At 33.6% G+C, this 12727-nt stretch overlaps 2 protein-coding genes across 2 annotated transcripts; one reads left to right on the forward strand and one right to left on the reverse strand.

Moving 5' to 3' along the window:
* Nucleotides 1-6849: 6849 nt before the first annotated feature.
* LOC123870990 lies at nucleotides 6850-9156 on the reverse strand. Its single transcript, XM_045914507.1, has 3 exons — nucleotides 9151-9156; nucleotides 8430-8514; nucleotides 6850-7239 (listed from the first exon to the last, which is right to left on the reverse strand). Exons 1-3 carry the CDS (start codon nucleotides 9154-9156, stop codon nucleotides 6893-6895), a joined length of 438 nt encoding a protein of 145 aa, XP_045770463.1. The 3' UTR covers nucleotides 6850-6892.
* Nucleotides 9157-10086: 930 nt separating this feature from the next.
* Nucleotides 10087-12389, forward strand: LOC123871459 (general odorant-binding protein 84a). The gene is made up of 4 exons (XM_045915299.1): nucleotides 10087-10351; nucleotides 10753-10814; nucleotides 11277-11424; nucleotides 12183-12389. The coding sequence occupies exons 1-4, from the start codon at nucleotides 10129-10131 to the stop codon at nucleotides 12266-12268; spliced, it is 519 nt and encodes a 172-aa protein (XP_045771255.1). The 5' UTR covers nucleotides 10087-10128; the 3' UTR covers nucleotides 12269-12389.
* Nucleotides 12390-12727: the final 338 nt, after the last annotated feature.

Here is a 12727-nt window from a genome sequence, read left to right on the forward strand (position 1 = left end):
ATGGATTTAGCAAGTAATAATGCTTATTATTACAGATGTGGATTTCGGTCAAGATTTCGGTGAATGCGTTGCAAGTACCTACTGCTTGACAACTTTATAAATAAGTCAGAAATATTTTTGGTGCCCATAAAAAATGAGTTCTCACGCGCCATTTTAACTTTATATGTAATATTATATCATGTCAAAAGTACGATTTTAGTCCTTATTTTAAAGGTGAATCGTACTTTTGACATGATAGTTGAGTCATAGAATTAAAATGGCACGTGAGAAATCATTTTGTATGGACTATAATATGTGTGACAGTTTTTCTAATGGTCAAGGATGAGCATTTGATTGAGATGAAGCTAGTAGTAATATTAAATCGCGCTTCAGTTTCACATATTTTGAGAGCATATTAAGTGTCCATGCTATTGGGTCAGCTTTTACGCCTTATTACTGGTATAGATTAGTATGGAAAAACAGTAGGTAAGTACATGAACTGCGTTTTCCTAATTCTTATAAGGTTTACTGGATATATGTTAATTAAAACCTTAAGATAATCTGGTAGAAGTACTTCAAATACGACTTACGCAATAAAGTAAGTGCTACACCACTAATGATCGCAGCTGTACGGGATATGGTGACTCTAAAAGTACCGCTGCGGATCCGCTCGAAGTGAAGCGGCGCGAAGCCGGCAAAGCGCGACACACGCAGAGCAATCGCAATGGCACCGCTGACGACGCATTCGTCTTCCTTCCTTGCTTTCCGATCCATTATATCTATCCTATTCCATAAATATATACAGGATGGTGAATGAAGCCCTGATAGCCCTGTGGTTAAGATGTCCGTTTCCTACTCGGGAGGTCGGAGGTTCGATCCCGGGTACGCGCCTCTAACTTTTCTGAATTATATGCGTTTCAAGCAATTAAATATCATTTGATTTAACGGTGAAGGAAAACATCGTGGGTCTGAGAGTTCTCCAAAATCATTTCAAAGGTGTGTGAAGTGTGTCAATCCGCACTCGGCCAGCGTGCCGGGTTATGGCCTAAGCCAAAAAACAGAGCTTTTATCAAGATTAAATACTTAGACAAATTAAGAATAAAAGATATAATTAAAGTTTAGGAGCCCTAAATGGAAAATATTTAAAGATTATTTTTACTTTAGTGCTTTTAAATACGTAATTAGGTAGTTAGGTACTAAAAATGTAAAAATTATGTCTTAAATTACTAAGCAGGTGCAACAAATTAACGTTTTTTCTGCTCGATGCAAAACTCAAAAATTTGTCCTTTTTTGTTCGAGGTTTTTTTAGCCCATTTGATAGCGTTTTTCCTCCGCTGCAAGAGACGTTTTATCGATCGTTGTCTCCTTATATTATTAAAAAATAGACTTACTACTTAGAAGATATTATGAAGTTCTGTATATTCAGTACCTATTGTCCAAGATTGTTTGATTTCCCAGTCCAGCTTGTTCTTAACCTATTCGAAATCGTACAGGACTTGTATTGATATTTGGACACCTACATGCATTAGGAACGGTAATCGACAAATAAATGGTATTTATGTAAATACCATAGATATCTATGGTAAATACAGTAGGTAAATATTAAGCATACATTTATGAAATATCAGATTAAAACATTATTAACATTAGAATAATATACAGACGTACAACTTTGTAATTTCAACTGCGTGTTCAATATTATAACAATGCGCCTCTCGTGCCTCTGCAGCAGTGCGTCGTCAATGTTTGCGGACGCCCGTGTGGATAATTCTACGCAATCAGCGATGCGCAGGCTGATAAGTAGTACTAACACTCTCCTCAGCGCATTGGCCATGAAGCTGAACAGTCCCCTCTGGAAGTGCTGGGGTGGTGCGCACATGCCAGGAGACTCCCTCGGGCATTGTAGTATTAGGATTAGTTTTAATTTAATAGGATTAGTGTTAAGTTAAGCTACAAATAATTAGTATAAACATAGGTTAAGTAGGTAATTGTTGTTGAACTAACACATAATAATATAAAAGTTTATTTATTGTTTTATTTTGTTTTGAAGATAATAAAATATTCTGTAATTTTTTTTATTTCTACTAAGGAAAAGACTACAACTGTACAAATCGGAAAACCTGTGCAGGTGGTTCAATCATAACTGAGAATTAATCAGGGCCCTCCCTTGAAATTACGCCATTAAGAGTGTTGAACCGGTATGAGCTATTTTTAAGCTATTTTGCCCCCCTATATTTTATTAAACACTGCATTTATGTAAAACATTTATATACTACTTTGTAGAATATTTCCTGTTTTATTGAATTGACAGACAACATTTTGCAATTTATTCATAGTTTATCTTTTATTGCCTAAAATACCAAAAGACTATTACTGAATTTTGGATTTCGTGTCATCTTTGACGTTCACTACATCAAAAGTTACTTGGTAGATTCTCACAAAGAATTATATTTACCAAAGAAAAGGTCCTGAACTAATAAGATGACAGAACCAAATCTTTCGTTTGGCATTTTTTACATTATAAAAATTCAAACAAAAAAGTCATAATTTCGTAAAACTACAGACACATAAAACTGTCATTTAGGTGGGTTATTTATCTTCATTTATAAATAAAACTAAGTACTCATTAAAGAAGAACATATTGGCAATATATACAGAAAAAAAATCTAAATTTAATTAATATTTTTTTCCAAAAAATAATCTTGAAACACACTACAAAACCGTGCAACGAGCAATAGTAAATTGAACTAGGAAATCAGTACCGGCCGAGGCCTCTCCGAGAACGGACGTAACGCTTGTTTGCTTAGCAATTGTTATCGGATTATTTATGATTTACCTGAAATTGTAGTGCGACTATCACTTCTCAATACTAGGTATTTTTAATACTCGCTATTTTTTCTTAAAGATAGATAAAAACTTTTTGTATGTTTTTAAATTGTGTTTATATGATGCTGTAAGGAATTGCATTCCTAAATCTTGGTGATCCCTCGGGATTTTTAAAGGATCATCCGTTTAGATGTTTTTACGTGGTACAAAAATGCGTTGCATCCCGGGGACGTGCTATTACGGATAGGCTACTTTTGTCCTGGAAAATCAAAAGTTCCCACGGGATTTTTAGAAACCTAAATCCACGCGGGCGAAGCTGCGGGCATCAGCTAGTTAATAAATAAGTATTGCTTCGAGCAAATAGCTGCATTGGTATTTATTGTTCCCTTTCATTGAAAGGGAACAATTTAATTTTCAAAATTTGAAAAGATTGTAAAACGCGATTTCGGTAGAGAATAGATTAATGCCTATCAGAGCAGTGGCATTGATCTATATTTTTAATAATTTCTAAAAATTAAATTTTTAACTGTTTAAATTTTACATGGGTTTCACATTTATTTCAAAAGCTTTCATAAATTTGTAAAACTCAATACTCAAGGTTTCATTATACTGTTTGTGATAAGGAAAACCATGTTTTTTAAATAAACAGAAAGTTGAAATTTGTAAAATTAGTTATTGACTAGAATTATAACTTTTCAGAATTAAATATTCTTAAAGGCTTATAGTTTTACAGTTATTACCGGCTGACAATGCTATATGCCAATACCCTTGCTATTTGTCCTAGTTGCTAAATAAAATTTTGATGATTCATCGTCCTTTTATGGCATTAGCGCGGTTTCTTGTATTCCATTATGATTTCTTTTTTTTGCATTTGCATAATAGCATTAGTTTATTGTCTTTTACAGCATTAGTACGGTATTTTGTATTTAGATTTTGGTTGTATACATTGTACACTCTAGCATAACACCTGAAACAATAGGATAATTACTATCATTTGCACGTGGTCATCCCTCGTGGATCTTTATGATGGTTTTATTTTTGAATAAAACAATTCTTTATCCAACTAAGGGAGAACTGAGTTTTCGGCAGCTATGTATAGTACGTGACAGGTCGAGATGGCAATCGAGGTATGAGGCGGGGGACGTTCTGCACACCCGCACGTCACCCGGGCTATCCCGCACCGGATTAGCCCAGGGATTGTGTGGGTGTGCGGGGCGTCCCTACCTTGATTGCCATCACAACCTGTCACGTGTTGTGTTGCGTGTTTGTTTGTTTATCGACTCATCAATTCACTTATTACTGCCAAACTGCACATTAAATTTTGATAAATGAGATCTCTCTTTGGCTTAGCTTTACCATTCCGTATGTTAGAGGCTATATTGTCATATGTCATAAAAATTTCCGATATGTCATAAAAGAACTTATCATAATCAAAACGAATGTAAGAGATATAACCTACAAAACCCAAAAAGTATATCGAAATTGGTATTACCTACACAAGACATGAAAAAGAAATGTATATCAAGAAAAAATAAACTTGAAATAGATGGATCGAGTTCGATATCAAATCATAGCAGTTACTATGAAAATTTCGAATACATGTATATAATGATTTATACATATTCAAATACTAGCCGATGCCCGCGACTTCGCCCGCGTGGATTTAGGTTTTTTGAAATCCCGTGGGAACTCTTTGATTTTCCGGGATAAAAAGTAGCCTATGTGCTAATCCAGGATATTATCTATCTCCATTCTAAATTTCAGCCAAATCCGTCCAGTAGTTTTTGCGTGAAGGAGTTACAAACATACACACACACACACACACACACACACACACATACAAACTTTCGTGTGATAAATCAATCATCTGCGGTGAAGTCTTTAAAAGTAGTTGGTGGGTTTTTGTACTTTCAGTTTTGAACTTTATCTTATTTTGTTTTTGTATCCCTAGCTGACTCGCGTAGCAGTGCACTTATTTTTGATGAATAAATACCTACTCAAGTGTAACATCTGCATTTTTGTACCTGTTAATCCCTTTCATTGTACTGTCCATTGTTTTGCGCTTACGGTAAGTACGATTTAGTACTAACAATAAAATTTGAAAAGATTGTAAAGGACCATAAATAAGAAAAATTGCTCAATGTCTTTACCTATGAGTATTAGTAGCATTGCATTATATTTTCGATAATATTGCAAATTAAATATTTAAGACTGTTTAAATTTTAGACGGATTTCACATTTATTTTACCAGCCTTTATAAATATATATGTGAAAATTAATATAGTAGGTGTAATTATTTATACTGTGCATGATAAGGGAACCATATTTTCGTAAATATGTATAAGGAAAGTTGAATTTTGTATAATTTCTTGACTCTCTTATACTTACACAAGTATATAAAAGATTAGTATTAAGTACTGACTACAATTATAAGTTTTATTCACTCGTACTTAATCTATAAAGACAATACACTGTTTTAAAAAACATCACTGTTTTAAAAAAAAACAACAAACTAACACCACATACTTAAAAATATTGAAAAAATAATCCGTTTGAAAATCGTCTAGGATCAAAACGGTTTGTTATAAACTAAACTGAACTCGGTACGTCCGTTCACGGAAACAAACAAAGAACCTCGGGTAAATACCTAAACTTGCCAAGCAGGCTCATGCGTTAACGCTCTTAAACGATAGTAGTGTACTCGTACCTACGAGAAGTATTATAATAACGATCGCTAAATTTAACAAAACCTTGCATTGCAAACGTTTTCTACGCCATACAATCGCAATATCAAAAATCATCGTGCAAAACAAACGTTTTGCTATGTATGTTCTTAAATTAGTAGTTTGTCAAATTAATTATTGTCAAAGAAGTTACCTACCTTTAGACAATTTTAACTTCATTAAGTTACCTACGGTTCCAAACAGTTGAGAAAACAACAGAATACATTTTAAACTTTACTGTTATAGGTACATCGTAACACAGCAGTCAAAACAGACATTTTCCTACTTAGGCACTACGAATTGTTAGTACCATTCTGGGGCTCATCTGCCCCGTCATGATTTTTAGCAGTCATCGGCCGTATTATAGCTTGGAATGTTCCTATCATCATGTGAGCATCCTGCGATTCAGAAGTGTCTCTCTTTATTTTCTTGAAGCCGTCTCTATCTAATTGGGAAGCCACGAGATCCGTGTTGGTTCCCCTTTCAGGTTCAATATTAAACGCAGCTGAATATTCAAGATCCTTGACGCCAAAACTGGCTTTGTTATTATTTGTTCCTTCATTCAAAACATCGCTAACATAGTTATTTTTGTTATAAAGATGAGATGAGCCTTCCATAAATTTGGAGTTTAGAGTCGGTAGATTTATTTCCTCATATTTTGCTTGAAGTCGATATTCAGGATTAACATTTAAGCCGTACAATTTACTACAAAGACAAATTAGCAGGAAAATGAACAATAAATAAGACATCTTTCTTTGAAACTACGATGGTGAATGTAGCACCATTTCAAACATAAACATGCCAACACTAATGTCGATTTTATCACTTTAGTCTTTGCCTACCTTTGTTATCAGTTGTATTGAATTTTAATAAATTATGTTTTTTTCACAGAAATAATGTACTGTAACCCTTTTTCATAAAGATACGTAAAATATTTATGAAGTATAAGTTAGTATAAGATATAATTTTTAATTTTATCTTAAAACAAAATTCATACGTTCTTACATTTTTCTTAACATTCTTTTTGAAAAGCTCACCACCAATACGGTCAACTACTTTTACAAATAATAATAAAAAATATGCATAACAAATAAATGTTATAGGTATAGGTACCTACCCAAATCCTAGATTTTGTAAAAAAGTGATTGTCTAGTTACAATACTAGGCTATATTTATACTGTTAAAGATAGAAAAAGTAATATCTTTCACATGGAAAAAATTTAAGTACCTAACCAATATTTTTTAATCCGTAACTTAAAAGGAAAAAGGTACATCGGGACATTCTCAAATTGAAATACAAAATTATTTTGCAGTAGTTTTCTTAAGCAGTTTATGAGCAGTTTACGTTAATTATTATATTATGTTCATATTTGTTTTCTCTTAGCGTTGAGCTCTTCTAATTTTTTTTGAACTTTTATTACTTGCTTCATTACATCTTCTGCTGTAACTCTAGCGACTGGTGCGATGCGCACGTAAATGTCTCTTGCTTTCACGTGGCTTTTAATTCTGTCTTCATTATTTTCTTTATCGGCATGGTGAGAAGATTCAATGTGATCTACATCATCTTTTGTAATTGAAACGTCATTTTTTTCTGAATTGTCAAGTCTGTACTCCGTTATATTTATCAGGTATTCTAGAATACTTGGTACTTTTTTAAGAACATCAATGTATTCACGACCTATTTCCTTTAGTTCAACTGCGTCTTCGCCATCTGTAAAAGATAACATATTAGAACATGTATCAATTTATTTCCTATTATAATAGGCTTCTCAGGCTCTACCAAGGAAAAACAATTTTATTGAAGTAACTTATCTACAACAAAAAGATGCCTAGCTAAACTCGGTCGTGCTCAGGTATTGTGAAGAAGTAGGTACAATTATAATATACCAAAAAATGCAAATATGCTCTTTCCCACCTTGACAATAAATGTGGACTAAACTTAGCAAAATTGGAAATAGTACTGTTTTCTTCATCATTTTGAAGAATTATAACTAGGCACAATTTACTAACTCAATAAGTCTAACAAATTGGCTCTAAGTCGGTTTCACTAAAATTCCTGCTTAAGTAGATAAGATTACCTACTTAGTAATTATAGTGCTAGTTAAGTAGGTAGTACTTAGTAGGTGGTATGTTCGTTCCATAACCCTTTAATACTATGCGTTTAACAATGTTAGGTTAGTGTTCATGACGCAAAATACGTATAGGTGTTAACTGTTAAGGACGAGGGGAACAACATGGTCAGTGGTCACAAAATGTTTACAAAGATTTAATATCGTAAATACCATTTATTTGAGGTTTCTCTGTAAATGTCTATTACTCGTTGTAATGTTACACTTGACATATTAGGTATCCGCAAAAATTTAAACTCATCAAAATCAGATGAACTTAGGTGGGTAACCAGGATTCTTTGCTGATTTATGTATAAAATAATTTCGTTATACATACTTCTAAAGTTCATTAAAAAAATGTAATTATTATCACACTATCACACTAATATTATAAAGGCGAAAGTTTATATGTGTGTGTGTGTGTGTGTGTGTGTGTGTGTATGTTTGTTACTCCTTCACGCAAAAACTAGTGGACGGATTTGGCTGAAATTTGGAATGGAGATAGATAATATCCTGGATTAGCACATAGGCTACTTTTTATCCCGGAAAATCAAAGAGTTCCCACGGGATTTCAAAAAACCTAAATCCACGCGGGCGAAGTCGCGGGCATCGGCTAGTATTTACATATACGGACCTTCTAGTATCTCGGACATATATCTATGCTTAGTACTTTATAACTTCAGATACCTATCAAAAAAATAACCAAAGAATAAGCTGAAAAGAAAGGATTAAAAAACGGAAATAACGTTATCGTAGAAGCCATAGGAAATAATGCTACGGTATCGCTAATTACCTCGCTTATCTTTTGCCTCAAATGCTTCAGGTTTTATGTTCCTTGTCACGTTTTTGCCTAACCTTAGATATAGGTACCTAGGTACCTATTTATTGGGAAATAATATTATGTGTGGGTAAGCAGGTTTCGGATCATAATTCATTGTTAATCAACCACCACCTTCACAAACATCTTCAACAATGTAGATCGATCGTCTAAAAGCTACGAGGGTTCCGAACGTGCCGTGACTGTGAGAAGAAGCCCACACTAAATTCAGCCGGATCTTTCTTGAAAAATGGAAAGGGAATAATAAACTGTAAAAAAATATATATACTTAGGTACAGTTAAAAATGATGATGATCTAGAAATTAATCAGGTAATAAGTTTCTATAAAGAACTAGGGATCACACTTCACACTAATATTATAAAGGGGAAAGTTAGTGTGTATGTGTGTATGTTTGTGTGTGCGTATGTTTGTTACTCTTTCATGCAAAAACTACGGAACAGTTGGGCTGAAATTTAGAATGGAGATAGATTATACCCTGGATTAGCACATAGGCACATCCACGCGAAAGAAGTCGCGGGCATCAGCTAGTTAGTAATAATAGTATAATTTGATAATCATGAAAGAGTCTGATTGTTATCATGCACAAGGGAGCTCAACTACATAATCATTCATCATACATGCACTATTTATCTTCTGTATAATGGCTAACTGTAAGTTAATAACTATCAAGTTTGCCTTCATCATTCAAATAATTTTCGTTAAATGGTTAATGCCGTAGGGGTTTTCAACATTTACATATTAGTGATGGAAAATGTCTATGGTAGAATGTGGGTAATGAGTAGGTACCTATAATTAACTTAATAAAATTACCCTAGGGCAGTAGGTAAGTTAGTAATTAAAAGAAAATAAAGAATCAAAAGAACTCTCAGAACTGCATTCATTAACGAAAATAGTACCTACCCGTAGTGTGTATTATTGTTCTAGCTACCTACTAGGTAGCGTAAAACTAACTAGGTAGATGTACCTAAGCAAAAGTCTATATAAGTATCTATCTATTTGTTTGTAATCGATAAACTCTATAACTACAGGACTGATTTTAATTATTATTATTTTACCATTTGTACTTTGTCCAGAACTAATATAGGCTATATAATATAGAGTGCAGTTAGAATGCTAATAAAAAACCGGCCAAGTGCGAGTCAGACTCGCGCACTGAGGGTTACGTACTCGGGTATTTTTTCCAACATTTTGCACGATAAATCAAAAACTATTGTGCATAAAAATCAATAAAAATCTGTTTTAGAATGTACAGGTATAGCCCTTTCATATGATACCCCACTTGGTATTATCTTACTTTGAAAATTGAACCATTTTTTTTTTTTAAATGATGTGACCTCAAATTCACGGTTTTCAGATTTATTCCCGTACTTGTGCTATAAGACCTACCTACCTGCCAAATTTCATGGTTCTAGGTCAACGGGAAGAACCCTATAGGTTTCTTGAAGGACGGACGGACGGACGGACGGACGGTACCCTGGTTTTTTCGTTCTGTATGGTACGAATACCTATTGATTTACTTTGTACTTTGATGTACTTTAAGCTAATAAATGGTTTCAAAACACAATGCATTGAAAAGTAGAATGCTACACATCTGCCAATTCAAGCAGCCAATATAAAAACCGACGTAGTTGCAAGATTTAATAGATTTCAAGAATGAATCAGATAATGAATTTGTTTTACGCCATAGCTTTCGCGTTTATAACTTTTTCAGTAACGGAATGTACGGAGGCAAAAGATAAATCAAACAGCAAAGACATGGCTTTAGGGCTAGAGACGACAACGGTATCTACGTCAATAGAAGAAAGGGATAATATTGAGGAATTTAATCTAATAGAAGTTATGGTGGAATGCAATGATTCATTTCGTGTTGAAATGTGTAAGTACATTGTTTATCGAATATATGATATTTTTTAGTATAATTTGTTTGCCTAACTTTCTCCAGTGGTCACTATTACTATATTAACGAATAGTTGAAAATAAAGTGCAAATCACAGAGGCTTGATAGCACTACTTACCCTTACGTTGTGGAAATTGTGATATTGTGAAAGGGTGATAATAAAAAGAATACCTGATTGAGTTTCTTGTGGAACCTTCACAGATCAGGGTGAGAGAGTGGAACCCAAGTTTTAAGTTTACATTATTAATTTATTATTAGTATTTTTATCGATTATTATCTTACATAAAATTCAATAATTGACAGTCAAAAAATGAACAATGGTAGCTTGTGTTGTGTACCTCAAAATACCAGCAGTTATGTAAAGAAATTGTTTTTTACAGCATATCTTGAGAGCTTTAATAAAAGTGGAAGCCTACCAGATGAAACTGACAAAACACCCAAGGTAGGTATGATTTTTTTTTAATTATCGTCTCACACAATGGATATCTAAGAAGTTCTGATCCTTGGTGAAAAACTCAAAAAAGAAAATGCTTGAAATAAAAAATTATTAGTTAGAAAAAAAAACTGATGACGTGCGATTCAGATTCGCATATAAAAGGTTCCGTATAGGTTTTCACGCGGTCCTTGATAGACAGACAGACATACAAGTGATCCTATTAGGGTTCCTTTTTCTCTGGAGATAAGGAAGTCTAAAAAAACCCGAGTGTTCAGAAGCCTCTACTACTCTACTCTCTACTCTATTTCATGCGCTACTAAAGAGTGCTGCAGGTGTTGACATGTTTAACAATCAACATTTTGTAGTTTTGGTTAATTGAGTTAGTTAATTAACTCTCCTGGATTTTTCTGCGCAGTCTGGTTTCTATTTATTTCATAATTATTATTTTTATATCCTACAAAATATTAGTGTTATATGCGCTGCGTTTTGGAGAAAGCTGGCATTGCCTCACCTGCGAGCCAGTTCAATGTGAAGCGCACTGCAGAAATATTTCCGCAGCTCAGGGATGTACCCGAAGAGGATATTATCAAAATGGCGACCGAATGTACTGATAGACGTAAGTTTTTGATGATAATAAGTATAATTTGTAAATATTAGTTGATGTTTTTTCACTATCATGCAATTCTACTACTAACACCGACAAATTAATTTCTATATTATGCACGGGTGCGCTTACCTCTTCTACCATTCGGAATAGAAAGTAAATTCTACTGAGAGTATAGAAACTTGAGTAGTCATAAAATATTCGAAGCCTGAATATAAGGTCGGTGGTTTGAGGGGCAGAATAAAATCTAAAATACAAACCACTACTACCATTAGGTTTGGACTATTTTATAGGTAGGTCAAAACTATTGTTACCTGGAATTGGAATAAGATGGTATGAATTTGTAGTTGATGCTTTTATTGCCATCGTAAAGGTCATCTTTGTACTATGGTGGTCACTCGCGGCGGCTTGCACTGAACGCGCTTGTTCACACTCCGCACTTCTCACTATGCCACTTTCTTCTTCTTCTCTTCTTTTCTTCTTGTTCTGTTCTTTTGCTTCGCTCTGCCAAAACTGTGATCTTGGCCGCGTATGATCCGGCGCACTTATATAACCATAGAAGACCGAAACCCGAAAGACTGCTTAGAATCGAAATAGCATGTTCAATTTTTTATTTCGCTTGTCAATACCTAATTATAGGTATACAGTTTGAAAAATTGAGATTCACATGACAACATTGATATAGAATTAGTAGGTACTTAGATAAAGTTTGTACTAATACTACTAATACAATTATATTGAATGTAGTTAATGTTGTTTCTCTTTTTCAGCTGAAACTTGTAAATGTGAAAGATCGTACCAATATCTGAAGTGTTTGATGGAGGCGGTCATTGAAAAATATGATCTTGAAAGATAAAATGCGTGTTTACTACATCTTCTGTACCGTATACAACAAACTGACCAATTGTGCTGCTCATAGGAAAAACATTTTGTTTATTAATAGAAATAATATTCTATTAATAATATATATAATTATGTTTTGTTTAATAATAGAAGTCTATTTATAGAAATAATAAAGCAATTTTTGAAAATCTCCAATTTTTTTCTTCCTTACTCAGAGTTCAGACAAGCCGTAGGTGAAGTCCTAGATCATGAGGAAATTAATTTTCCCATAGTATTTTTTTTTTGTGATCCATATATACTTACTTACTAATATTTTATATGCGAATGTCTATTCTGTTCTATCTGTTACTTACCGTTTCACTGCTCATCCGTTTATCCTATTATGATGAAACGTACAGAGATAGCTTGCATTTCAGATATACTACTACTTTGTTACGGAAAATTAAAGTGTCTCCAGGGGGGTTTTTAAGGA

The sequence above is a fragment of the Maniola jurtina genome, chromosome 13 (genome assembly GCF_905333055.1).
Source record: "Maniola jurtina chromosome 13, ilManJurt1.1, whole genome shotgun sequence".
In the NCBI taxonomy this organism is placed as follows: Eukaryota; Metazoa; Arthropoda; class Insecta; order Lepidoptera; family Nymphalidae; genus Maniola; species Maniola jurtina.

What these genes read in the sequence shown, in the direction of transcription:
- LOC123871459 (XM_045915299.1), top strand. Translation starts at nt 10,129, where the DNA reads ATGAATCAGATAATGAATTTGTTTTACGCCATAGCTTTCGCGTTTATA. An exon ending in TTCATTTCGTGTTGAAATGT is followed by an intron (nt 10,352 to 10,752) that starts GTAAGTACATTG and finishes TGTTTTTTACAG; the next exon opens with CATATCTTGAGAGCTTTAAT. An exon ending in GACCGAATGTACTGATAGAC is followed by an intron (nt 11,425 to 12,182) that starts GTAAGTTTTTGA and finishes TCTCTTTTTCAG; the next exon opens with CTGAAACTTGTAAATGTGAA.
- LOC123870990 (XM_045914507.1), bottom strand. An exon ending in TGAGGCAAAAGATAAGCGAG is followed by an intron (nt 7,240 to 8,429) that starts GTAATTAGCGAT and finishes TATCTTTTACAG; the next exon opens with ATGGCGAAGACGCAGTTGAA.